The 27,477-nt window shown below is 40.3% G+C and overlaps 6 protein-coding genes across 11 annotated transcripts; 1 reads left to right on the forward strand and 5 right to left on the reverse strand.

The window, feature by feature from the left end:
• Window positions 1–22: 22 nt before the first annotated feature.
• Window positions 23–1,492, forward strand: LOC133745188 (protein yippee-like At4g27745). Of its 3 annotated transcripts, none has more exons than XM_062173209.1 (4): window positions 23–186; window positions 455–519; window positions 631–790; window positions 1,152–1,492. In XM_062173209.1, the coding sequence occupies exons 3-4, from the start codon at window positions 698–700 to the stop codon at window positions 1,377–1,379; spliced, it is 321 nt and encodes a 106-aa protein (XP_062029193.1). In that variant the 5' UTR covers window positions 23–186; window positions 455–519; window positions 631–697; the 3' UTR covers window positions 1,380–1,492. The 3 variants fall into 3 exon arrangements, with proteins under 3 accessions (XP_062029193.1, XP_062029191.1, XP_062029192.1); XM_062173207.1 differs by having other exon boundaries at window positions 639–790; XM_062173208.1 differs by lacking the exon at window positions 23–186 and having other exon boundaries at window positions 228–519; window positions 639–790.
• A 1,580-nt stretch (window positions 1,493–3,072) lies between these two features.
• LOC133741921 (uncharacterized) lies at window positions 3,073–7,252 on the reverse strand. The gene is made up of 2 exons (XM_062169634.1): window positions 5,353–7,252; window positions 3,073–5,218 (listed from the first exon to the last, which is right to left on the reverse strand). Exons 1-2 carry the CDS (start codon window positions 5,472–5,474, stop codon window positions 3,361–3,363), a joined length of 1,980 nt encoding a protein of 659 aa, XP_062025618.1. The 5' UTR covers window positions 5,475–7,252; the 3' UTR covers window positions 3,073–3,360.
• A 4,388-nt stretch (window positions 7,253–11,640) lies between these two features.
• Window positions 11,641–13,204, reverse strand: LOC133707282 (uncharacterized). The gene is made up of 2 exons (XM_062132845.1): window positions 13,050–13,204; window positions 11,641–12,639 (listed from the first exon to the last, which is right to left on the reverse strand). Exon 2 carries the CDS (start codon window positions 12,636–12,638, stop codon window positions 11,712–11,714), a length of 927 nt encoding a protein of 308 aa, XP_061988829.1. The 5' UTR covers window position 12,639; window positions 13,050–13,204; the 3' UTR covers window positions 11,641–11,711.
• Window positions 13,205–14,899: 1,695 nt separating this feature from the next.
• On the reverse strand, window positions 14,900–16,414 carry LOC133745361 (putative F-box protein PP2-B12). Of its 2 annotated transcripts, none has more exons than XM_062173421.1 (2): window positions 16,275–16,414; window positions 14,900–15,925 (listed from the first exon to the last, which is right to left on the reverse strand). In XM_062173421.1, exon 2 carries the CDS (start codon window positions 15,899–15,901, stop codon window positions 14,987–14,989), a length of 915 nt encoding a protein of 304 aa, XP_062029405.1. In that variant the 5' UTR covers window positions 15,902–15,925; window positions 16,275–16,414; the 3' UTR covers window positions 14,900–14,986. The 2 variants fall into 2 exon arrangements, with proteins under 2 accessions (XP_062029405.1, XP_062029404.1); XM_062173420.1 differs by having other exon boundaries at window positions 16,209–16,332.
• On the reverse strand, window positions 16,160–20,932 carry LOC133745360 (uncharacterized). Of its 3 annotated transcripts, XM_062173419.1 has the most exons (7): window positions 20,747–20,930; window positions 18,806–20,631; window positions 17,917–17,979; window positions 17,458–17,806; window positions 16,988–17,350; window positions 16,714–16,858; window positions 16,160–16,555 (listed from the first exon to the last, which is right to left on the reverse strand). In XM_062173419.1, the coding sequence occupies exons 2-7, from the start codon at window positions 20,570–20,572 to the stop codon at window positions 16,438–16,440; spliced, it is 2,805 nt and encodes a 934-aa protein (XP_062029403.1). In that variant the 5' UTR covers window positions 20,573–20,631; window positions 20,747–20,930; the 3' UTR covers window positions 16,160–16,437. The 3 variants fall into 3 exon arrangements, with proteins under 3 accessions (XP_062029403.1, XP_062029402.1, XP_062029401.1); XM_062173418.1 differs by having other exon boundaries at window positions 16,714–16,855; window positions 18,806–20,932; XM_062173417.1 differs by having other exon boundaries at window positions 18,806–20,931.
• A 4,595-nt stretch (window positions 20,933–25,527) lies between these two features.
• Window positions 25,528–27,462, reverse strand: LOC133745006 (uncharacterized). Its single transcript, XM_062173015.1, has 2 exons — window positions 27,428–27,462; window positions 25,528–26,652 (listed from the first exon to the last, which is right to left on the reverse strand). Exon 2 carries the CDS (start codon window positions 26,647–26,649, stop codon window positions 25,528–25,530), a length of 1,122 nt encoding a protein of 373 aa, XP_062028999.1. The 5' UTR covers window positions 26,650–26,652; window positions 27,428–27,462.
• Window positions 27,463–27,477: the final 15 nt, after the last annotated feature.

Below are 27,477 nucleotides of genomic sequence, written 5' to 3' on the forward strand. Positions count from 1 at the left end.
TAAATAAAGAGATTTCTCTTTTGCCTTTTTGGAGAAAAAGCTTGAACGCAATCTGTCATCTCAGACTTTCCGAACTCCGATACCATCTTTATCAGCTCAGACTCTCACTGTCACACAACCCAAATCAAACTCTTATCTCTCTTCCACATCCCATCTATATAAAACCCACCGTGGCAAACTGGGCAGGTACTAATACTAATAATCACTCTCAATCTATCCATGTAATTCCATATCTTCAATATTTCTTGCATTCCCTGGTGATCAGTCCACTACCCATTTATGGATTATAGAAAAAGCTTCCACCTTTGATTTGGGTTTCATTTTTTTTTGTCGAACCATATTCACTCTCAATTACTGGGTTTTACTTATCTGCTTTGCCTGATCTTTTATAGATTTCTGAACTGGGTGGCTTCTTTGTTTACTTTTATAATAGCAATTCTGTTTTTGTCAACAGAGATGGCTTCCAAGATTGGTTTATAGCCGAAGTTATACATACGAGACCAATATATTTGTAAAAAGGTGAGAGGTTTTTGCCGCTCCTGACATTTTTGGGATGGTGGAGGTTTGTTTTAGAGTTTCAGTCTGGATTATACGAAAAAGTGATGCTAATATGTGTGAATGTTTTGGAAGTCTTTTAGGAGAAGGTTTGGAATTTGTGTAGTGGCCAAGCCAGTCTGTGCTTGCTTGTCCATCGTTGATGGCGGAATTGGTTGGGCCGAGGTTGTACAGTTGTTGTAATTGCCGAAATCATGTTGCCCTTCACGATGATGTCATTTCTAAAGCCTTTCAGGTGAGAATATAGAGCTTTCTTTTGCATTGATAAAGTTGGTTTTGTTTTTGTATTGCCTGTCATTAAGTTCATGGGAATCGAATTTGCATTATTTATCATTACATTTGGAGGAAAAGAGTATTGAAATCTGAACCTTTTTGCATGTTGAAAACTTGGAATAAAGAGCTCAACTTAAAACTCTATTATCCAGCCTAGTAGTTGATTTGGGTTTGGTAGAGGGTTTTTGTGTTCTGCACTATAAGTCATTTGGTTAATGTGTGTATAAGATAAGATAGATAAGATAGTCTTGTTCTGGTTGTGATCAAATGAGAGGATTGCAAGATTCATGATTTGATTGTCTCTTCTTTCATTTTATCGTTAGGGAAGAAATGGTCGAGCCTTTCTGTTCTCGCATGCAATGAATTTTACAGTCGGCCCTAGAGAAGACCGCCACCTCATGACTGGTCTGCACACGGTTGCGGATGTCTACTGCTGCGACTGCCATGAAGTGCTGGGCTGGAAGTATGAACGAGCCTATGAGGAAACACAGAAATACAAGGAAGGGAAATTCATACTTGAGAAATCTAAAATAGTCAAGGAAAACTGGTAGTGTGTGCGAGAATCTAGTTATCTGTCTGCCTGCAAATGTAAGTTTATGGGGGCCTCTATTCATCTTGTTCAGAAAATTCCCATCAATTGAAAAAATTCAATTATTGTTGCTCATTGTGCATTCCTCCCTTCTTCGTTCTGTGAATATTGTATTGATTTGTTACAAAATTGTGAATAAATTTATAATAAAATTTGTGATCATTCAATAAACTGGGCCAAGGTGTGTGAGAGATGCAATTTTAAAACCAGTTCTACTTGTATATGCGTTTATGATTGATTCATATTATTTCCTTGAGTGCCATTTTTGTTTTCAACTTAAATTTGCAAGAACTAGTAGGATTGTGCGGTCCTTTGATTATCAACAGCACTTGATGGTTGGTTAACTAGATTGCAGATTACTCTGGTGGTTCTCTTCCAGAGTAACTTGTAATGGTCATATATCTGGATTGCACAAAACTCCAGCTGGCTGTAATCTGGATGAAGTGCAATCTTTCAGGAGCAAAGAGAACAAAATGTGTGCTGGATATTCTCGAGTATCAGAAGCATGTAGAAATTCTATCAGATCTTGGAGGTGCAAGGTTTTCTTTTAATAAAATTCCTCCATTTGAGTGAAACCTCAAACTAGGAGTACAATTTTGTAACATCAATGGACAGATTAGGAGTGTATTCTCATATTTTGGTTCTGAAAGGAGCAGGTAATGAGATACGAACAACGTACTATAAACCAGTACATGTAAACTTACTGTATACTACCAGATGTTCACGTTTGATAAAAGATTGTTTATTTTGTTGCTCTCTGGACGAGTGATCAGCGAAACTGACTTACAAAAATGAACAAATCCGATCATTACATGTGATTATCGAGTGATCCCAAAATAGTTATTTGTTTTGAAGAACTTTTCTTTTCTAACTAATAACCTCATTTTCTAACTAATAACCTCAATGCCTAAAATAGGACAATCAGCAATCAGTCTGTTGTGCTATGACTCCAAATAGTTCCCAAACTTCCTCAACTAAAAATAAATCTCGTTATTAAATCAACAATCAAATAGGAAGAAACAGCAAATGAATACAGCAGAAACCCCACAGTTCAAACGTAAAACGGCAGCGAAAACTCATATAAATGGCCAATCTCTCATACACGTATTGAATAAGATATAACAAATGTGATTGAAGCCTCAGATCATGGGATCGTCAAACATGAAGTCATTAATCTTCTGCCTGCTACTTGTTAGCATGGTGGCGCTGGACCACGGGGTTGCCGCTAGAAGGATTTCCCTCAAACTCCCTAAGCCTTGCAAAACCTCTCTTGGAAAACTAATCCCGGGTTGTGTTCCTATTGAACTGCCCTCTAGCCCTTATAAACGTGGTTGCTCAATAATTCATCGTTGCTATGGTCTAGCTAGGTGATCATTCTGACGTTGAAGGCCACAATGAAAAGGAAAAGACTCTGGCTACTGAGAAAGTGTGAAGATCAAAGTTAAGAAAGCTGTTGTTGGAAGATAATTTCATGCTCCGGGTGACTGTTTAAGCTTTGTACTAATATATAAATTTTAAATCGAAAAATTCTGCATGTACTTGCCTGGTGGTTTTCTGGTAGCAATTGCAACAATAAACTAATACAAAGAGCATTTCATTTTATAAATTTAAGTAGCGTTCTTAGTTAGCAAAATGAAATCAACTTTTGGACTGAAAAAATATCAAATTCTTACAATTCTTCACATCCAAGACAAATAAAGAAGTCTCCTTTAATAACAGTGTGTAAATGATGGATTTCTTGTTAGTAATTTTACACAGAAGACATTTTTCTGTTCTATAAATGGCTTACTGAGTTCTGCCAATTTAACACAATCAATCCAATAAAGTATAAGGCATTAGAAATGTACACAAACATAGAGACTTCTCATTTCTTTCTTTGTTCTTACCCTCTTTATTCTTTTTCTTTTCCTTGGCTGTGACATGCAATTGACAATATTTTCATGTTATCTACCTACCCTAAGTACATCATCCGTCATTACATAATAGGAGGAACCAAATCTTGGAAATTCGAATCTTGATGTCACCAGAATCTTGAAATTTGACCTTTTGAATTCATCAAACTCATCAAGAAGGGATTCAGATCCAGGCCAGACATCATCTAGGACCAACAGAGAACGATGATGTCCTACATGCTTAACAAATGCTTGCAGCCACTGAATTGCATGAACTCCATTTTCATCTGGCAACATAATTTTCCTGTAGCCCTCCTCTGGATATAGTTTTTGAACAATAAGCTGCAATTTGGGGCTTTCCGAAACAGGGACGAAGAAAATATTGTTCTTGAATTCATCTATGACTTCCTCATCTTGACAAAACTTTTCTGCCAATCTAGTTTTCCCGCATCCTTCAGGTCCCGTCAGCACAATGGCTAAGTGACCACCATATAAAAGCTTCCGTTTCAAGTAGCTGACATGCATATCCAATTCATCAACTGGTTCTTCCAATGATGCATTACTGTATGCATCAGCGTGATCTTCTCGTTCCAGTGCAAGTCCCACTGGAAATGGTGGACGAAGGTCATATTCACCAGCAACCGGATATTCGAACAAGCCTTTCCCTTTAATTTGCTTGACATCCGGCAACTTTTCCGAGTCCCATCTTTCCTTGATCACATCCCTTGTTCCCTGCATACTTTGTACACTGGATCCAGCTGTAGGCAATGAAGGTTGAGGACCTTTACTTTGTACTTCATCATTTTGTACCACATTAACTTCTCTAATTTCCTTGATCTCCTCTTCTAAGTTACTTACTGCATCGAATGTCTTATCGATCACCACTCGATTTATCTGCACATTTTGTAAATCCTCTCCAACTAAAGGTGATCGAGGTTGAGGTGCTGGAATCGAACACTCAATTTCATCACTTTGTACCACAACAACCCCTTCAATTTCTGCGATCTCTTTTTCCAAGTTACTTATAAGCACCAAGGCCTCCTTCACATTCCTTACTACCTGCTCTTTGAGTTCAATGAAAAGCCTTTGAAGACATTCATCCAATCCCAGAAGTTTCTTGGTGTATTCGTACTTTTTATACCTTAGTCCTCCCTTGCAAGCCTCAGAGCACTGGTGAATTAACTCTACACCCTTTTCCATTTGCATTATGAAATATTCTTGTTCCTCATTTGGAAGATGCAACAACTTGTTAGACTCCACCATCTCTTCTATAAGTGGCTTCAAGCATTCAAGAGTGGATTCAAAATCTTTGAGGAGGCGCTCATACATCATATTCTTGACCTTTACTCTGATAACAACATCAAACAACACCCTAAATACTGTTCCTAGAGCAGGAGCAGGAGCTGACCCTCCTCTGTCTGAAGATGCAGCACCATTCCTTTCAATTCTCTCCATTACTTCCTGCTGCGCTCTTAACATATCCCCGGTTTCTTGCAGCGCTTTCAGAATTTCCAACTGTCTTCTCTCCAAGTCATCTTGTCGGTCATTACTTCTCCTTGCCAAAAGCAAGAGCTCCATCACGTTCCTCATCTGCTCAAGCTTTAGTATCTCCAACAGTCGTCTAAGAGACCTATCCAATGCAGCAAGTTGGTCTGCATAGCTAGGCTTCATGCAGTTGCAACAGTCCCCCCATATGCGACAGTTCCACACGCTAAGCCTAGATAAATTGGCAATGAGTGCCACACCATCATCCATTTTCACTTGCAGGTCTTGAATTATATCGTTTGGGAGATTCAGCTCCACATTATGGTCTCTTATCTGCTGGATGACTCGTGGTTGCAAACAGTCTAGCGTCGATTCGAGATTTAAGAGGAGGGCTTTGAACTTGGTAGTTCTACCTATGGCTACCCTAACACCATCGTATAGGAGTTGAAAAGGTGCTCCTCCCAGAAAGTTCAGACTCATAGACATAATTACAGCAAATCAACAATGCATACAAAACAAAAATTAGAAAACTTGTATTATCATCTAAACTTTACCAACCTTATTAGCAGATTCAGACCGGCCAATATGAATTTGGGTGGCTTGTGAAGCGAAGACGATCCAGAAATGAAAGGCCGTGTCATTGGCAAATGAGCTGAAGAAGTGAATCGCAAGTCAACCATGAGAAGACATTAAAGTTGTTCTACCTGTTTAAGGAAAAAGAGATTTGAGAGAAATTGTAGAGAGAATTGTCATCATATTATTGAGAATAGGAGCCCTATATATAGGGATTACAAAGTACTGGTACGTCTTAAAAAGATGCACAACTTAAACCTTGCACTCAAACATCATCGTTGGTAATATAGTGATCAAGCAAGGGTCATTACCCGCTGAAGATTGTTTCTAAACTGCTAACCAAATGTCACAAACTACTCTAAACCATGCTACTGAACAGTTAACGAAAATAAATTAATCAACTAACCTAGACTCGACGGAATTTTCTGTAAATTTTACAGGACACTAAAGACACATTGAATAACACTTATACAAAATTTCAGAACAATCGGAGTTGATTTGATATATGAAATAATTCACGTAAAACTGAACACAGAAATATAACGAAACAGAAACAGATTTTATAATTTTACAACTATTGATAAAAACAAAGCTAAGGACTCATTCTCCACCACCAAACACACTCAATCATATCAAAGCTCAGTTATGGAATCCTAATTCTTAATTGAATTTACCCGAAATTAACTCACAAGCTCGAGTTAACCCATTACCCTTTCTTAGTTCCTCGTTAAGTGAATACAAGCTCACCACTTAATCTATTTCCGATTATGCAACCTAGACACAAGCTCGCTAAGTTTAACATATCAAAATCATTAAGCAAGAAAAGGGTTTGGATAAATCTAGGGTCACAAGTACGTTGGTAGTCTTGCTAAACCTATGGTTTGATGTCACATGTAATTCGTGAAAACATTTTGCTACTAAATTGGAATGAACACAAGACATATACGAATCTAGTGTTACTCCTAGCATTAGAATCCTAACTTATTCATTTAGTTGCGCACCTAAGCAAATAAGTAAAGATTCATCTTGTAGACACGGTGAATCAAACACTCAATTGACAATATAGAAAACCAAAAACTGAATTATTAATATGAATTGAACATGTTCGGGGCTTTGAAATCGCCCCTAGCTACAAAAGTATTTAGCTAGACATAGTTATGATGAGAACAAAGACTAGAAGAAAAGAAAAGGAAGAGATGATAGCTGGATGATGGCAGAAAGGGTGTCATTCTTTCTCCTCTTGTGCTGCAGACATAAGTCTAAACTAAATGTCTCTCTCTATCTTCTGCTCTCCCCTTCTCTGTTCTCCGTTCTCTTCCGCTCTCCCCTCTATTTATCTAGTCATATAGTGCTCCTAGCACTAGTTATTGCAGCTGGAAATATTGCTCCTAGCACTAGTTATTGCAGCTGGAAATATTTCTTTCATATAGTGCTCCTAGCACTAGTTATTGCAGCTGGAAATATTGCTCCTAGCACTAGTTATTGCAGCTGGAAGTGTTTCTTTTTCAAAGATGGATGGCTGCAACTTTTCAAGTTAGGTGTGCTGCCACTTCAGATTCTCGGAATGTCTGACCTTGCTGTACTAATTCGGCCATAACTTTTTGTACAAAAATGATATGGACAAACCGTTAAAAGTTCTGGAAACTAGACATCCAAGGCTTTCCAACCATATAAAGCTCACTTTCTCACTCGCTCTGAGCTGTTCTCAGTTTTATTTTGAAGTTGACTGATCTGCACAGGCAGATTTGCTGATTTGGCTTCTTTTCTTCTACTTTGCTCCATAACACCTACAAAACATAAAAATAAAGTAAATGACTCAAATAGATGGAAAACTAGCTAAGAAAACATGAAGAAATTAATATAGAATCATGTATATTTATGAGCTTATCAAGTACTAGTTCTAATGTTACAAGGAATACCAATCCGTGTAGGATTGGGAAATCTAGAACCTTCTCTCCTATTGCTACTCCTAGTTTGATAAGGCACACTAAATCGATATTCCTTCAACACTCCCCCTTGTGCCGCTTCAAACTTGGTGGTGACGCTTCATCCGTTGCCTCGTTAAAAACCTTGCCAGGTAACAAAAACCCTGTGGGATAAAAATAACCCTGGTCGAAGGACAAAAAGAGCACAACACGTCCTTCACTCTTCGAGATCGAACATGTAGACATCATATCTCCCCCTGATGTCGATATCTCCCCCTGATTGCTACAATCGTGGGAGTTCGGATAACTTTCTCAATCCGATGCTCTTCACATGTTTCTCGAAGGTGGATTTAGGTAACGACTTAGTGAATAAGTCTGCTACATTATCCTCTGATCGGATTTGATTCACTTCAATCTTTAGAAGTGATTGTTGTTGCTGATTATAAAAGAACTTAGGCGATATATGCTTGGTGTTGTCGCCCTTAATGAAACCTAACTTCATTTGCTCAATACAAGCTGCATTATCCTCATAAATGCATGTAGGTTCATCTGTGGTAGACTTCAAACCACAACTTCCTTGAATATGTCGAATCACTGATCTTAGCCATATACATTCACGAACGGCTTCATGTAGAGTAATAATCTCTGCATGATTCGAGGAAGTAGCGACAAGGGTCTGCTTTGTAGACCTCCAAGATATCGCAGTGCTTCCCATGGTAAAGACATAACCTGTTTGGGAGCGACCTTTGTGAGGGTCAGAGAGGTACCCTGCATCAGCAAAACCCATCAAAACATCATTGTCGTTTTGATGGAGGGGGATAGAGTGAGGCCGGCCACCCTTGGTGATGGTAGCGGCGTTGGCGGCTATATGGCCGGTCACTTTGTCATGGTGGACGGCGGCTCCATGCCGAATGGGGTCCGATCCCATTCTTCCGTCATTCCTCTTCTCTCTGTAGGGATAAAATAGGCCCATATCAATCGTACCTCCTAGGTATCGAAAGATTGTCTTTACACCAATCCAATGGCGGCGTGTTGGCGCGGAGCTATGTCGAGCTAACAAGTTCATTGCGAATGAGATATCTGGTCTTGTGCATTGAGCTAAGTACAATAATGCGCCTATTGCACTTAAATAGGGCACTTCGGCCTCTAATGGTTCTTCGTCCTCATCCTTTGGACGAAACGGATCTTTTCCGGGCTCAAGACTACGACTAATCATGGGAGTACTCACAGGCTTTGCTTTATCTTCATTAAAGCGCCTTAGGATTTTCTGAGTATATGCAGACTGATGGATCAAAATCTCATCACTACGGTGCTCGAGTTCTAAACCGAGACAAAACCGTGTTTTCCCAAGATCTTTCATCTCAAATTCGGATTTCAAGTATTTAGCAGTTTCCTTCAACTCATCTAGAGTTCCAATTAGGTTCATGTCATCGACATAAACTGCTACGATTGCAAATTCGGAACTTGTTCTTTTAATGAACACGCATGGGCATATTTCATTGTTAGTATATCCCTTCCCAATCAAGCAGTCACTTAGACGGTTATACCACATCCGTCCGGATTGTTTTAATCCATATAGTGAGCGTTTTAATCTTATTGAAAACGCGCTCCGTGGTTTAGAGCCACTTGATTTGGGTAATTGAAGTCCATCTGGAACCTTCATATATATCTCTGAATCTAGATCCCCATAGAGATATGCTGTAACCACATCCATAAGCTGCATGTCAAGTTTTTTTTGGAAACTACCAAACTGACAAGGTAGCGGAACGTTATAACGTCCATTACGAGAGAATATGTCTCCTCGTAGTCGATTCCAGGGCGTTGTGAGAAACCTTGCGCCACAAGGCGGGCTTTATATCTTACCACCTCATTTTTCTCATTACGCTTTCTAACAAAGACCCATTTATGGCCAACAGGCTTTACACTTGGGGGTGTCTGCGTTACAAGCCCAAATACCTGTCTCTTTGTTAGTGAATCCAATTCAACCTGGATCGCATCTTTCCATTTAGGCCAATCTGCTCTTCGTTGACATTCTTCAACAGAGCGAGGTTCGATATCATCATATTCTATAATTCCTTTTGCAATATGATATGCAAATGCATCATCAATCGCCATAGAATTTCTATCCATCATCTCATGTACACTAGTGTAATTTATGGAGATCTCTCTATTCTCTGGAGTTGGTTCTAACATTGGAGCGTCCCCCAATGATGTCTCTTGGACATAACCATAATCCGGAATATTCTCATGAGATGGATTATTCACATCGATAATTAATGGATTATTTTGTGCCAAACTCGCTTTCTTTCTTGGGCGAGAATCCATCGAACCTATAGGCCTCCCGCGCTTCCTGGCAGGAGCCATGGGCCTAGCCATAACGTCACCATCATTGAGAGATGAGACGTTGGCGCCATGCTCATGCATTCTTGAGTTGGCGTCATGTCCTCTACTTTTAGGGACATCAATCCTTGCAGGCACGTTTGCAGCAGGTATGTGTGATCTCGTCACTTTAGTGATATCAGAAAACGCATCAGGCATCGATTCTGCTACGTTCTGAAGATCGAGAATTCTCCGCACTTCAATTTCGGACTGTGCGGTTCGGGGATCAAGATGAGACAGAGTGGGGACAGACCACGACAATTCCTGTCGTTCCTGTTGAACATTGATGTTCTTATCTCCCCCTAACGACGGGAAGACTGTCTCATCGAAGTGACAATCCGCAAATCTAGCGGTAAAGAGATCGCCTGTCAAGGGTTCTATGTAGCGGATAATCGTTGGAGAATCATATCCAACATAAATGCCTAATCGTCTTTGAGGACCCATTTTGGTGCGCTGTGGAGGCGCAATTGGCACATAAACTGCACACCCAAATATGCGTAAGTGTGAGACATCAGGCTCATACCCAGTAACCATCTGGGACGCAGAGAAGGGTTGAGTGGCAGTGGGCCTCAAACGAATAAGCACAGCTGCATGCAATATTGCATAGCCCCAAGCAGAAATAGGGAGATCGGTGCGCATTACCAATGCCCTAGCGACCATTTGTAGTCGTTTTAATGGCGGCTTCTGCGAGACCATTTTGGGTGTGAACATGAGGAACAGGATGTTCAACATCAATCCCAATGGACATGCAATAATCATCAAAAGTCTTTGATGTAAACTCTCCAGCATTGTCTAATCTTATAGACTTAATAGGATGATCAGGGTGGTGAGCCCTTAACTTAATTATTTGTGCTAGGAGTTTAGCGAATGCAGCGTTCCTTGTGGACAATAGCATGACATGTGACCAGCGTGTCGATGCAGCAACCAATACCATAAAATATCGAAATGGTCCGCATGATGGTTGAATAGGTCCACAAATATCACCTTGGATTATTTGCAAGAATGGTATATTTTCTTTGGTGTCCTTTGCATAGGATGGTCTCGATCCTAACTTTGCTAAAGAGCAGGCTTTGCAGAACGAATGATGGGCTTTAGAAACAACCAATGAGGATTTCGGTTGAGCCACAAAGTCACAAGTGACGTTAGAAGTAGAAATTGGAGTCAGGGGAGCAGGGGTGGCGTCAAAGCCACCCTTGAGCCGCAGGGGGATGGCGGCGCCGGCTAGTGGTGGCCGGACTTGAAGGGGGAAGGCGCCGTGAGGCGCAGGTGCTCCTCCTTGATCCAAATTTCGAGTTTTACTTCCTTTCGTTCGGAAAAAGGGATGTCCGTGTGAAGTCTTTAATATACGGATCATCATGTCACGACCTGGGTGTCCCAAACGGTCGTGCCAAAGCCTATATGTGTCGGAATCCCATAAATCATCTCTCATGACATGGTTGGATTCAATGACTCGAATAGTGGTTGCATACAACCAACTAGAGCGACACATAAGTTTCTCTAAGACTCTTTTATGTCCGTAGTCATTAGAGGTGATGCAAAGGAACTCTTGTCCATTCTCACAATGCGTTTCCACATGAAAACCATTGGCTCTTATATCTTTTAAGTAATAAAGTTCAAAAAATATGTCCATGACATGAGATAAAATAAATCGATACTTTATTAATAATAGCCAATGATTACATCAAAGTTTCGTGACCATAATCTAATCCAAAGTAAAATCAAACATTAGGCAAATTGTAGTCACTCAATTCGTTCGGTAATTTCAATTAAATATGACCAGAGAAGTAGAGAGATGTCGGTGGAGCGAAGCTCTCTTAAGTACCACTAATCTCAATTACTTTCCTAGACATCATACTTAATTGAGTACGCCTAGAGGAAAAGAGATAATCCAATAAGTCATTTTATTGATTAAGGCATAATTGCCATTACAAAATTCTTGGAAAGTATAAAAGACTATTCTAATAAAAATCTGCGGCATTTTGTCTTCATCGCCAGATTTAAAGTCTTTGTGAACTCGATGTCTTGATCACCATGATGCGGCTACCTTCGTAGGTGCATTGCAAATTCAGGTCCATTGATCAGACGTTCCATATCAGAAATAGACACCATAAAGAGGATTCTCCCTTGATTGAGGCGCATTGGCGCAATATGCATAGTCCCTTGGACTGGTGGCGTTGGAAAGTGGTGCCCATGGCCAACGTTGGCTCCATGGTTTCCAACCCTATTTCCCTCAAAATCACGCCTCCTACGGTCGTGTGATTGTCGCCTTGAGCGATTACCTTCTTGAGCATTTCGATCGTATGGATCATGACGTCGATGGCGACTTTCTCTAGCCATAGGACGATGCTCTTGATAGCTATCTTGAAGCCTATCAAATCTTCTTTGCACAAGTTCATTGCCATGTCTTTCAGTAGTGGCCATAGCTTCAATAAGCTGTTGAAAACTTGTGATCCGTCTTGCATTTACATGAGTCCGGAATAAGTCAGAGGACCTCATAGCACAGGCGGGGAAGGTATTGAGGGTTTTCTCAATCAACTGGTCTTCTGTGATCATCTTTCCACAGAGACGCATCATTACTTTGATGCGGAGGGCTTCCGAATAAAACAGCATGACCGTGTCAAATTCAGAGAATCGAAGATTTTTCCATTCTGCTTCTGTATTCGGAAGTATGGAGTCACGAACATTGCCATATCGTTCGCGAAGCGCATGCCAAAGCTTTATGGCACTATCCTCATTTATGAACTCAAACTGTAGGTCACTATCCATGTGACGTTTCATGAAGGCAAGTGCCTTGGAATTATCTTTCTCAGTTTGAGGGTCTGGAGCTGTTTCTATAGGACAAAGCTCTTGGATAGTATGCAATAAATCACGGGCAATAAGGTGGATCTCGACATCAGTGACCCAAAATAAGTACCTTTTGCCTGCATAATCCAATGGAACAAAATCGAGTTTGTTCATGTTTGACATCCTGAAAGATGAAAACAAGAACAAGTTAGTTTCGGAGTCAATGCTTCCACGAAAACTAATATAAATAAGATTTCCGAGCTATGCTACCAAGAAATCGATTTCCAAGAATAATTGGATTAGACCGAAACAATGTTGTTTAAATGGTCAAAATCTATGCTCACGAACGCTCTTAGTCCGTAGCTTACGAACGCTCTTAGTTCGTTAAATCGATGCTTACGGACGCTCTTAGTCCGAAGTCTTACGAACGCTCTTAGTTCGTTAATTGCGTGAATCCCCACGATTCCGCTTTTCAAGAATCGAACCCACGTTATAAGAAAGGTGGGATGTAGAAGAAGGGAGGTTGCAAGTCCCCGAAGAAAAAGAAGGAGAATTTAAACTTCGGAAAACAGGAACTTTAATTTAAAAACTTACTTGTTGAAATTTCGGAGCAGATTCTGTTCTGAACAGCTTGTACTTCGATTGGTGTACAGATCTCAATATAACTCCGATAAGGCTGAAATTCGGAGGTTGGATGGAAGAGACAGAGACGAACAACTTTGATGAAGAAAGTTTTTCGATCTGAGCTTCCGAACTAGATTTTTAGAGGCTTTCAGGAGGACGGATGTGCACAGGAACGGGAAAAAGATGCAGTGGGTGTGCGTTGGCTTGTTTGCGCAGCAGGGATGCTTCGGTGACAGCAAGCTGGAACGCAGGGCTGCAGGGAGGGGACAGCAGGAGCTGCTGTGCAAGGTTGCAAACGCACGGGCGCGCGGGCTGCAGCGAAGGCTCGGCTAGCTCGGGCTAGGGGCTGCTTTGTGAATGAGTTTTGGTTTTCTGTTTTGTGGTTAGAGTCGTGCTGATAACGTGTTTAAGGAAAAAGAGATTTGAGAGAAATTGTAGAGAGAATTGTCATCATATTATTGAGAATAGGAGCCCTATATATAGGGATTACAAAGTACTAGTTCTAATGTTACAAGGAATACCAATCCGTGTAGGATTGGGAAATCTAGAACCTTCTCTCCTATTGCTACTCCTAGTTTGATAAGGCACACTAAATCGATATTCCTTCAACACTACCAATATTATTTTTGGATTGACCGAACAATTTTTTTTTTTTTGAAAACCTAATATAAAATCCCTACGCCGACGAAGTTTTATTGTTTTATTTAGTCAAAATTTTATGCCAACGACGTTTTCATTCACCAAGATTGTTCTACTGAAAACCCTTTTGCTGCTGATATTTTCTTCGGGAGGGATTGTTCTACTAATATTACGACTTATTAATTGCAAATATTACTTTTTCTAAAAATGGTTAGAAATCTGAGCAGTCAGTCTGTTATATATGTAATTTCCAAATAATTGCAAATGCATTTCCTAAAGTAACTGACCAACCAAAGACAAAAAACGTACAAATAAAAAGGCGGAAATTAACGAACTCAAATGGTTGAGACTCATGAATTCGAACTTAAAAACTGCAGCCAAACTCGTATAAATGGCCAAGCTCTCATACAAACATTGCATCAGATCCATACAACCAAAGATCATGGGTCAAACATGAAAGTCATTGATCTTTTGTCTACTCCTTGTTAGCAGCATAGTGGCGAGAAGCCCTGGTTTTGCAGCTCAAAGGCTTCCCCTCAGAGTCCCTGACCGTTGCAAAGGGCCTATTGGACTATTGCACCCTGGTTATGCTCCAAAGTCCTAACAACGGTCAACGTGGCAACCCTTACGAACGCGGTTGCTCAATAATTCATCGGTGCCATGGTTTTGGGGGCCGATGATCAAGTGGAAGTGCACAATGAACATGAAAATATGTACCAATCTATGTTCTAGATGCCTGGTGCAAATTGGTGTACAGAAAGCTACCATTGGCCGGGAAGTGTCTGATTGGTTTGAGGGTACTCTACCTGTATCGTGAGATTACATGCATATTCTTGATGAATGTCAAAGAATATAAATCCATGATCGATATACTTGCTAGCGTGAGCTGTACAATTAGTATTCTTCTTGTGATTAGAGTCACCTTTCTGCTTTTCATTTTATTGTAATTGTACTTCTATAAGAGTGTCAATAAGGTGAAGAATAGACTTGGGAATACTTCCCATGAACCTTTGCTTGACATATTAGAAAGAAACTTAGAATTAGTCAGAACTATATCAAGAGAAGAACTACTCTAAAGCATATAATGGTAAAGGGAAGGACTCCGAACGACCGAATTAGGCTTAGCTTGAATAGGAATATCTATTGCTAAGATTGATTATCCAAATAAGGTAAGTTCTGAATTAGTTTAGACTGGCTTATTGTAATTATTTATTATTTTCTTCAGAAATATTATAATCAGCTACAACGTTAACGTAGTGGATTAATAATCAGATCATGGTCATTGCTTTCTTGCCTTTGGTTCGCTCTTTCGCCCTTGCCTTGCCTTTGCGCTCGCAGTATTCCTTTCTTTCTGGCCTGACCTCTATTCCTTCCACAACTAGACCCTTCTTCCAACACAGATCGTCAATTTCTACACATATCATGTCCACCTGCGAATCATCTTCTCCTTGACATAAAAACTCACCCAGCTCTATCTCCAACCAACCGTCCACTCTTTCCTTTGGAGATCGAACTCCACTGACTTGTTTAGCAGGATAAAGAAACCCTTTCTGCCTATTCTCATATATTTCAATGGCCAGATCCCCGTAACCTAATCCATAATGCCCTACTTGAGTTGCGACCTGTACAGGAGCTTTTAATCCATATGCCTCTGCAGTTAGCTTGTACACAAGGTAAGCTTTATATAGAGTGGATGAAGACAGCATCCTCATATCAATTCTCCCATGCATTTCGATCCAATAAACACTCTCTAGATAAACCACGTCCTTAAACCTGGACTCAGGCAGACAAATCCATGTCCAGTATTGATTAGATTTCTCTTCTGCCCAAACAATATAAAGGGCCCTTGCAGATATCATGTAACATTTTTTCCCACTCCATTTTTCCAGAAAAAATATCATCTTCCCATTGTCGATGAGGACTGATTTGTCGCAGAGAGCGAGGTAAAGCTCCTTTTTGGATACCTTGAATTCGGCAGCTGCTGCTGATGTAGATGCAGATGTGGACTGCGACAGGATCGTGTCGATATCATGTTGGGGAGGAAGGAATTTTTCCCAAACTTCGTCGGCTTCTCCTGCCATCTTGAAACTCCTGGAAATCGAGGACAGTCTGCAGACATCTGTAGGAGTGGTGAATGAGATGATGTCGACTAGGCATTCTTCTGGAAACGTCATCGTTTGCATGATGATTTCTGTTTGACGGTGTTCCTGCATGTATCGACATGTAACTAAATACGATATATTTGAATATGCATGTGAAACTGGAACTGTATTTAAGCACCTTTGCCATGCATATGCCCATATATATATTGTTAGGAGGAAGAATGAAACAACATAAAAATATATATATAAAATAATAAAATATATATATATATATATATACTGCTCTATCCTGATACCATTAGGACATCAATCAATTGAAATTTTTCAAACACTTGCAAGTCCTTCAAAATTCACAAGCTAGTAGCAGTATACAATATAAGAATGTTACTTATTCAATATGGCCTGCAAGATGAACATGCACTACTTGTTCAATATGGTCGGGAAGATGAACTACTTATTGAATATGGTCTGCAATAAGATGATAGAACAGAACGCTCTCTTCCCGATTATCGTCTGCAAGATGATCGAACAGAAAGCTCTCTTCCTTCCCTATAGGGAGGGGAAAAGGGAGAGGTTGAGGGTGGCTGGCGGGTACTCGCTGGCTTCTTTTGCCAAGGCTAGCTTGTATGGTTATGAACCCCATCATAACATGTAATTACATAACTTGGATCTTGTCTATCTCTTTCAACTCTCTTTTTCACTGGGCAGCCTTCATATGCACACTTATAGTAATTCCTGCAATCAACATAGTAATGATAGTATGATGAGATTACATATGTATCAGCAATTTATCTAGCTTTTATTTTTTTGGTCTGTAGCAACTTATCTAGCCTGAATCTAGTCTTCGCTGTAAATTGTATTTATTTGCATTTGGTGTTGTTAATTTGTTATACCTTGGATTTGTGCTGTTCTTCCCAAGTTTTTTCCCATACTTCCTCCATTTGAATCCATCATCCAATATCTCGACCTCTGATTTTGTTCTAAATGCAACTTTTTCTTTAACTCCCTGCTTCTGTGATATGCTTCCAATCTCACCTACTATAACACAAAGTTGCAACCAAATCGTGAAGCATGAGATATATGGAGATTAAAATACATGTGGAGCTAGCTCTGAATGACCAGAATTATTGATATTGACTAATTGAACGAAGTAGTTTATACACTTACTGCTGTTACAAGCAACAGACTGACCATCAACGTTAACTGAATTCGGAGTTGTCCCTGAAGTTGCATATTCCAAAGTGTTGTTCACATTCATTGGACATCGATCTTTACTTTCAAGTGGATCATGTAGCGACTCCGGAACAGTGACACCTGAAATTTGGCTTTGAATCTCATCAAGCTCACTCTTATCCTCTACATCTGACTGACTGGACTTGTCATTGCTGCTTATTCTTCGACTTATGGATACACAAGGTGACATTGGTGTCTGGAGAAGGCAATGCTGAGCATTCAATTTCAAATCCAAAGACGTCTGAAAATCTTCCATTGACAATGACATTTGACTGAATGAAGGCCAAGCATTAGAGCCTGCAAGAGATTGTCGTTTACAGATTTGAGAAGGCAATTAATATATATCAACTCTACAAAATAATAGAAGATATATCACCAATGTATGCAACAAATAACATACATACCTGAATTGCCAAGAAGACCAACTGGACTGAGGAGACAATTTGTCCTTGGTGCAATCCGATCTCGAGGATGGTGGTACCGACATGAGGGTCCAAATTTACAGTCTCCAGTTCTCAGGTAATACTGGCATTCAGGTTTTCCAGGCCTCTCTGGGAAGGCTTGTTCATTCGGGCTGCTGCTAGAAGGGCCAACAGATGATGGTGCGACAGAGGTATAAGGTCTTTCAAGGGCATGGGTGGGAGAAGATAGCTGTGTCAGTCCATACAAAGAGCTCAAGTATCCAATTCCCTGTTTCGGATGATGGAACTTGCAGGACGGACCAAATTTACAGGTCCCAGTCTTTAAATAATACTGGACATTAAGCAACAAATGCCATAAGTTGATGTTACTGTCACATTGTGAAGACCAGGGAAGAAATGCCAATTTTCAATCCTTAAATGCATCACAAAACATCAGCATACCTCACATATAGGTTTGCCCACTCTTTCTGGGTAGTCCCCTGTAGCTCTCACGGCCGCCACAACCTGAATGCAGCATTAAATAACCAAATTCCCAAATAAGATAATTTCAGCTATTAACGAAATCCAAAATATGAAATTATATTATCTGGCACTAAGCTCACTCTAACTATGTTGGCCTTATTTTTGCAGAACAATTCATTCTGCAAAAGAAGGTAAGGACTTTATACTCTACAAGAAATTTTTTCAAGTCACCTTAAGAAGCTACAGATATCTCACTGAATGATCAGATAATCAAAACTCCTAATGAATATAGCTCAAGAAGCTTCTAATTCAGTTGCATTTTCATGTGAGATGTATGTGCTCTGTTTACAGATTCGTATATGTTCAAAAAGTTCTTATACACTTATGGCATGAGTGATTTAGTCCTATACTTTGCTACAAAGAGCTATGCACATCAACACAAAATTATTATATTAGTTTTTAAGCCAAATATTAGATTTTTAAGACCAGATCAAAACACATTTGCAAAAGGATTGATTTGCCAGAAAACCAACATGTGGATACCACTTTGTATCCAGAAATTGAACATGTTGATGAACAATTTATAATTCGCATAGTAGTGGCCAATGAGATGAATAAGGGGAAAAAAAGAAACATAGATAACAAAACCATACATATCACCTGGAAGAAAATGAAACAAATTGTTAATGGAAACATGAACACTATACAAATAAAAAGGAAAAAACAAAGCAAGAGCATATGGTGGTGCCCTGAGGTTCAACTGGCTTTGATCGAGTATTTTAATGTGCGGGAATTCCCCATATCTTTTCACCCTTTGTTAGGGCTATAATTAAGCACATATGTTGTATAATGGAAACCAAGAAATTACCTTTCCCTTAAGACGAGACATTTCCTCTTCATCATCCAGTGATTTTAGGCTTTCTAGATAATAGAGACAACCAAATCGTGGAAATTCAGATCTTGATGTCACCAAAATCTTGTGCATTGAAGTTCTTAATTCATCAAACTTTTCAAGAAGAGATTCTGATCCGGACCAAACATCATCCAAGACCAACAATGAAGGATCTCCTCCTGTTTCCTTTAGAAATTGTTGCAGCCAGTAAACTGCATCTTCTTGCAGCTCAAGTACCACTGGATCCTTTTGTTCATATAGTTGTTGGACAATAAAATCCAAGCTGGGATTTTCTGAAACATGGACAAAGAAAATATTCTTGAATTTCATTTTGACCTCCTGATCTTCACAAAACATTCTTGCCAGTGTGGTTTTCCCGCATCCTGCTGGACCTGTAATCACAAGCATAGCCACCTGATCCTCAAAAATCTTATTCTTTAATTCCCTCAAATGCACATCCCATTCAACCATAAGGAATGGAAATTTATATTCAGCAACTGGAGCTTCAACCACCCTTGTCCCTTGACTTTGCTTGGTCTGCGCTATATGTACACTTTCTGAATCTAGTGACTCATTTATATCCTTTGTTCCTTGCACATCCAATGTAGTTTTAGGCGATGAAGTTTCAGGTACTTCACTCAAACCTTCAATCTCTTTTTCATTCTGTCTCGTACCATCTCTTCCAATTTGCTTCACGCCAACCTCTTTCTCATTTAAATCATCTCTTGTTCCCTCCACATCCTTACTTCCATGCGTATCCAGAACATCCAATCCAGCTTCATGCAGTGGAGGTTGTGGTTTAGTGAGTACAACTTGAATTTGATTTTGTATCACACCACTCTCTTCAATTTTCTTGATCATTGCCTCCATACTACTTATCGAAATCAAACCTTCCTTCACATGGATTGCAATCTGCATACTCATTTTATGGAATAGCCCCCGGAGAGATTCATCTAATTTAAGAAGTTTGTTGGTGCATGCATACTTTTTGTAACTATGCCACTTGCTAACCTTGGAGCACTTGTCAATGAGCTCTACACCCTCCCTCATTTGAATAATAAACTTCTCTTGTTCCTGCTCCGGAAGATGCAATAGTTTGTTACTTTCTGCCATTTCTTCTATCAGTGGTTTTAAGAAGTCGAGCGTGGATTTGAATTCTTGAAGGAGGCGTTTACACATTGTATTCTTGACCTTCACTTGTATAACAACATCATACAGCACCCAAAATACTATTCTTAGAGCTGGAGCTGGAGCAGGGGCAGTTTCTCCTCGCACATTTTGCACAGCATCAGCTCTAATTCTCTGCATTGCCTCATGTACAGCCTCATGCTGCACTCTCATCATATCAAACATTTCTTTCTGCGCTTTCAGAACTTCCTGGTGCACTTTCAATAACTCGGACATTTTTTTGTCCAAATCATCTTGTTTGTCACTGTGGTTCCTCGCCAATAGTAAGTTCTCCTGAACATTCCTCATTTCCTCCAGCTTTAGTATTTCTAATAGTAATCTAAGAGATCTGTCCAATTCAGCAAGTTGGTCTGAGTAATTAGGCTTTATACAATTGTAGCAATTTCCCCAGACACGGATGTTCCAAACGCCAAGCCTTGATAACTTGTAAACCAGCTCTTTGCCCTCCTCCATTTTTATTTCAAGATCTTGTATCAAATTGTTTGGGAGATTCAGTTGCACATTATTTGCTCTTATCTGTTGAATGATCCATGGTTGCAAACAGCCTAGCGTCATTTCCAGATTTTCGAGGTGAGTTCTAAACTTGTTACTTTTGCGAATAGCTTTCTTAACGCCTTCATACAGCAGTTGAAAAGGGGCTCCTCCCAGAAAGGTTAGAGCCAGAGACGTCATAACTAACGGCACCAAACAATACAACCTTAGATAAACAGAAAAGGATAAAAGTGCTACCGTTTCGTAAAGCCCTCGATTAACAAAGCAGCCTCGAATTTCATCCGGTGCAGTTTAAGGCTCCGATTAAGGAATACAGGTGAGGCAGAAGAGGAGCACACGCGGTGAGTTGGGTCAACTGGCTTCTAATTTCCAGAGTATGGTCTAATTTTTTCTGCCGTACAGTAGTAGAGCTCAACAATTATGTCCCAAATATCTTATGGACTGTTGTAAAATGGAAATGTTTCAGAAAATGGAGAGAGTTTTGCTTCAAAGAACTTGAGAGAGAGAGAGAGAGAGTTTTGATGCAGAGAGGGAGTGTAGTATTTTCTGTTTTTTCTCTCATCCATGGATGAGAAATGGATTACATATATAGTGGAAGGCAAGGAACATATAGCCTAAAATCCTCCATAAAACAAGGACCCTTAAAGTCCTCCTTAAAACATGGATCCCCTAAAACTAGGAAAGAGGAAAGCATCTTCTAATATACAATAATTTACATGATATATCCATAATAATTTACAACACTCCCCCTTGGATATTTCATGTCAATAGTGTTGCCTAGGCTGTGCGCTTTTAAGTTGTCTCGTCAAAAACCTTGCCAAGTAATAAAAACCCTGTGGGAAAAAACAACCTTGGTCGAAGGAGAAAAAGAGCACAACGCGCATGAGTGTGAAGTAGTAATATCACAGCTTCGGAGATAAGTGGAGTCTTCTTATCAGCATCAGAAGTAAGTAGCATGTCTACGAGAGGGATGCATTTAGAGTTGCTACACCAAAACCTTGCCCGGTAAACCCAGTGGGAAAAACCCGTGGTCGAAGGGAAAAGATGAGCAAATGCATATATGTTGAATCAAAAACATCTTCAGGATGGAGCGACCATACTAAAAATGTGCCTCGTTAAAACCTTGCCAGGTAATAAAACCCAGTGGGACAAAATAACCCTGGACGAAGGACAAAAGAGTACACGATGGTCAAGTGGGTATGCTTCTGGATACTCCCCCTGATTCAACTCCTCCTGAAAATTACATGTTAGGTAATTCAGATAATTTACGTAGACCAATACCTTGTACATGCTTCTGGAATGTAGATTTTGGTAGTGACTTAGTGAAGAGGTCTGCACGATTGTCTTCAGATCGAATCTGCTTGACCTCAATCTTCTGATGCTCCTGTTGTTGCTGATTGAAGAAAAACTTTGGTGCAATATGTTTTGTGTTGTCTCCTTTGATGAAACCTGTCTTCATTTGCTCGATGCAAGCAGCATTATCCTCATGGATAGTGGTTGGTTCATCAGTGGTGGAATGCAGTCCACATGTGCTTTGAACATGCTTTGTGATGGCTCTCAACCATATACATTCACGTACTGCTTCGTGAAGAGCTAGAATCTCAGCATGATTCGAAGAGGTAGCAACAAGGGTCTGTTTTGTAGACCTCCAAGAAATTGCCGTATTCCCAATGGTAAAGACATAACCAGTTTGGGAACGTGCCTTGTGTGGGTCTGATAGATAGCCTGCATCAGCATATCCAACAAGGCGAGCATCATTCTGAGGATCAAGGGGGTTTGATCCATTTCTTGATGCATAGGGATAAAATAAGCCCATATCAATCGTACCTCTAAGATAACGAAAAATATCTTTTATACCATTCCAGTGGCGGCGTGTTGGTGCAGAGCTATATCTAGCTAACAAGTTCACAGAAAATGAAATGTCTGGTCTAGTGCATTGAGTCAAGTACAATAATGCGCCTATTGCACTTAGATATGGGACTTCTGGTGCCAATATCTCTTCGTTATTATCTGCGGGACGAAACGGATCTTTCTTAGGATCTAGACTTCGGATGACCATGGGTGTGCTTGAAGGTTTCGCTTTATCCTCATTAAAGCGTCTTAACATCTTCTGGATGTAGTTTGATTGATGAAGCAGAATCCCATCAGCACGGTGCTCAAGCTCCAGGCCGAGGCAGTAATTCGTTCTCCCAAGATCTTTCATTTCGAATTCAGACTTCAGGTGCTTGGCGGTTTCTTTGATCTCTTCAGGAGTACCAATCAGATTCATGTCATCGACATAAACTGCCACAATTACAAATCCAGAACTTGTTTTCTTAATAAACACGCATGGGCATAGTTCATTGTTTACATATCCCATCCCAATCAAATATTCACTTAGACGGTTGTACCACATCCGTCCAGATTGTTTCAATCCATAAAGTGAACGCCTCAAACGAATGGAGAGGGTGTTCCGTGGTCTAGAACTATTTGTATCGGGTATCTTAAGTCCTTCAGGAACTTTCATGTATATCTCTGTATCAAGATCCCCATAGAGATAAGCTGTGACCACATCCATTAGCTGCATATTCAGTTTTTCGGAAATTGCCAAACTGATGAGGTAGCGGAACGTTATAACATCCATTACAGGAGAATATGTCTCATCGTAATCAATCCCAGGGCGTTGAGAGAATCCTTGCGCCACTAGACGAGCCTTGTATCTTACAATCTCGTTTTCCTCATTACGCTTCCTTACAAATACCCATTTAAATCCTACAGGTTTAACATGGTGAGGTGTGGGAACGACAGGTCCGAACACTTTTCTCTTTGTCAAGGAATCTATTTCGACCTGGATTGCTTCTTTCCATTTTGGCCAGTCGTCTCTACGTTGACATTCATCAACAGAGCGAGGTTCGACATCATCGCTAGTTATAATTTCAGTAGCTACTGCGAATACAAATATATCATCGATGATAATCTCATTTCGATTCCAAATCTCACTTAAGCATGCATAATTTATCGAGATTTCTCTATTCTCGAGAGTGGGTTCAAACGTTGGAGCGTCCCCCAACGTTGTCTCTTCTAGGACGGACCCATAATCTGGAATTATCTCGTGAGATGGATCAGTTGAGATCGCGATGTCTAGTGGATTCGTTTGTGCTGGTTTTACCCTCTTCCGGGGATAGGAATCCTTCGAACCTAGTGGTCTACCTCGCTTCTGGGCAGGGACATGTGACTGGTTAGCCGCCATGGTCGTACCTCGTCCATCCGGGACAACGCGTCCTACAGGGACATCTATTCTTGCAGGCACATTTGCAGCAGGTATATGTGATCTCGTCACTTTAGCTAGATCAGAGAAAGCGTCTGGCATATTTTGGGCTACACTCTGTAGATCTAGAATTCTTCGCACTTCATTATCGCATTGTGCGGTTCGGGGATCAAGATGAGACATAGTGGGGACATTCCACGTCAATTCACGTCGTTCATCAGGAACGGTAACGTTCTTATCTCCCCCTAACGGCGGGAAGACTGTCTCATCAAAGTGACAATCCGCGAATCTAGCGGTAAAGAGATCGCCTGTCAAGGGCTCTAAAAAGCGTATAATGGATGGGGATTCATAACCGACATATATGCCCATCCTTCGTTGAGGACCTATTTTTATACGTTGTGGCGGCGCAATTGGCACAAAAACTACACACCCAAATACACGTAAGTGCGAAACATCAGGTTCGTACCCAGTCACCAACTGTAACGCGGAATAAGGTTGGGTGGCAATGGGCCTTAGTCGGACCAACATGGCAGCATGCAAAATTGCATAGCCCCACGCAGATACTGGAAGCTTGGTGCGCATTACCAAGGTCCGTGCGATCATTTGTAATCTTTTAATGAACGCTTCTGCGAGACCATTCTGGGTGTGAACATAGGGAACTGGATGCTCAACATTAATCCCGAGGGACATGCAATAATCATCAAAAGATTTTGATATAAACTCTCCGGCATTATCAAGTCTTATGGACTTGATTGGATAATCCGGGTGGTGAGCCCTTAATTTAATGATCTGGGCAAGGAGTTTAGCAAAAGCAGCATTTCTTGTGGACAATAGTGTAACATGTGACCACCTTGTCGATGCATCAACCAAAACCATGAAATATTTAAATGGTCCGCATGGTGGTTGGATAGGTCCACATATATCCCCTTGTATCCGTTGTAGAAAAAGGTTGGAGTCTTTTTCAGTCTTTGCATATGATGGTCTTATATTTAATTTTCCCAATGAGCAAGCTTGGCATAATGTGTTACTGTACACAAGATCCTTATTGGTAAGGGGATGCCCGTGGGATGAATTTAGGATACGGCGCATCATACTTTGACCTGGGTGTCCCAAACGGTCATGCCAAAGCAAGTAGTTGCTCGAATTGGTTAGCTTCTGGCTGGTTATGTGATTCGCCTCAATCGATCTAATGGTAGCCATGTAGAGACCACTCGAGAGGCATTTTAGCTTCTCCAATGTCCGCTTCCGGCCATACAAATTGGAGGTTATGCAAAGATATTCCACTCCTTTTTCCTCAGTGGTTTCAACGTGATAACCATTGGCTCGAATATCCTTAAAACTCAATAACGTTCTTCTGGAACGTGGAGAGTATAGGGCCTCATTAATGGTAAATTCAGTACCATTGGACAACATAAATTGGGCTTTGCCATGGCCCTCTATCAGGTTGGATTGTCCTGATATAGTTGTCACAGAGGTATGAGTAGGCAATAAGTTTAAAAAAAACTTCCTATCTTGGAGTATGGTGTGCGTAGTAGCACTATCAGCCAGACAACAAATTTCTCCACAAGACATGCCTATTCATATATTTAATTCAATGGATCACATGTATGAAAATAAATAATTTTATTGAATTAAACATCCAAACATAACAAAATTATGCAAAACTAATATTCCAAAGATCACCAAAGATAAACTGAAAAATAGAAAGCATTATTCATAACAATAACATAGATATGGCACAAGTGCCTATTATGTCCATGTCCTCGAGTTTTCAATCCTCGATGTATCCATTAGCTGCTTGGAAATCAGTAATCTCCAAGGTGGTATCCATAGGGAAATCAGTAATCTCCAAGGTGGTATCCATAGCTGTTTGGAAATCAGTAATCTCCAAGGTGGTATCCATAGGGACTGACTCTTCCACAAGGTTGGCCTCTTGAGTTCCGCGTCTGGCGTGATACTCTCCTATCTCTTCATCTGTTGCACGACAGGTGCGGGACCAATGGTCAGTGCCTCCACATCTATAACATAGATTATGCTGATTTTGAGGGCGACGGGCCGGACCAGGGTTCTCTCTAATTTGAGCCTGTCGGACTTGGGCATTTCGGTTTCCACCACGTGGGCCTTGTCCACGTCCTCCTCGACCCCTTGGGCCATTGCCTGGGTGGTCGCGGTCATATGGGCCATTTCTGGGTCCATTTCTTCGTCCATGCCTTGGACGTTCAGACCTTCTTCCCCTTCCACGGCCCCGGTTCCTCCTTCCACGATTATTTTCGTGATGGGCAATAATATTTGCTTCAGGCAAAGGAATTGCTCTAGTACCGGTGGGCCTTGCTTGATCATTCCTCAAAAGTAGGTTGTTGTTCTTTTCAGCGAGCAACAGGATGGTGATTAATTCAGAGAATCTAGCAAAGTTTCTTTCCCTGTATTGTTGCTGCAGGACCATACAGGAAGGAGGGAAGGTGGAGAAAGTTTTCTCCAGTAGGTCAGCTTCTGTGAGCTCTTCTCCACAGAATTTTAGGAGTGACCGAATCCGGCAGATTTCAGAGTTATACTCATTGACAGTCTTGAAATCCTGGAAGCGTATGTTCTGCCAATCGTGTCTTGCTTCCGGCAAGTAGATGGCTCTTTGATGGTTGAATCGCTCTTCTAGAGCGACCCAAAGAGATCGTGGGTCCTCTTCAGCTAAATATTCCACCTTGAGTGCTTCTTCCATATGTTTCCTGATGAAAATCATAGCCCTTGCCTTCATGTCTTCAGGGGTGATGTTGTCAGCAATAATCGTTGATCTCATCTTATTTGCAGTCAGATGAAGCTTGACATCTTGGGTCCACTTGAGATAGTTCCTTCCGGAAACTTCCAAAGCAACAAAGTCAAGCTTGTTGAGATTTGACATTCTCTACAAGGATTTAAAGGACAATAGTTAGTGCTATGGGTAATAACTTCCATAAGCAATCAATAAGAACTTCAGGTTCCATAACATGATACTAAAAATCGGATTAAACATGTATAGTGAATTTGTGAAGGAAACTTCAAGTTCCTTTTATGATACATGTGAACTTCTGGTTCAATATTTATGTATGAATTTTTTGGTTCAATGTTTATGTGTGAACTTCCGGTTCATTAAGTACCTACATTCCTCACATATATATTCTTAATGCAAAGAATTTAAGCGGGTAAAATATTTAAATTTAATATGAGCAGGTAACACCACAAAACATTATCATAATAAATAATGAAGGAAAGATGTATCATTATCACAAAGTCCAAACAAGTATATATAGATATTCGTCACAATATACATGAATTGATAGCTAAATTAAAAGCTATTGATTTTCCTCTTTCTTTCCCTTTTTTTTCAATCATGCCAATTATAATGCAAGAGAAATAAGTGTCTCTCATAGAGGATTAAGTTAAACTAGATGCTTCAACAAAAGTCATAAACTGTGACTGCAGTTCCTACTGAACAACAGTCAAAAAACGAACTGAAACACTAAGCAAAACTACCCAGAAAAATATGAAAATTTACAGAGATGTACTAAACATATAAGGACTCCAGCATACAAAATTTGGTGAATTTTGGAGTTGAATTACTATTTTAAATAAATACTGGAACACAGACATCAGAAGGTAAAATGAAACAGCGAAATTGGTTTTTGTTTGGAAAAACCTACTTGGTTGTAGAGCTTGTAGACTGATGTTGATTGAATGATGAACTACCTCT

This window comes from Rosa rugosa, chromosome 4 (genome assembly GCF_958449725.1).
Source record: "Rosa rugosa chromosome 4, drRosRugo1.1, whole genome shotgun sequence".
Taxonomy (NCBI): Eukaryota; Viridiplantae; Streptophyta; class Magnoliopsida; order Rosales; family Rosaceae; genus Rosa; species Rosa rugosa.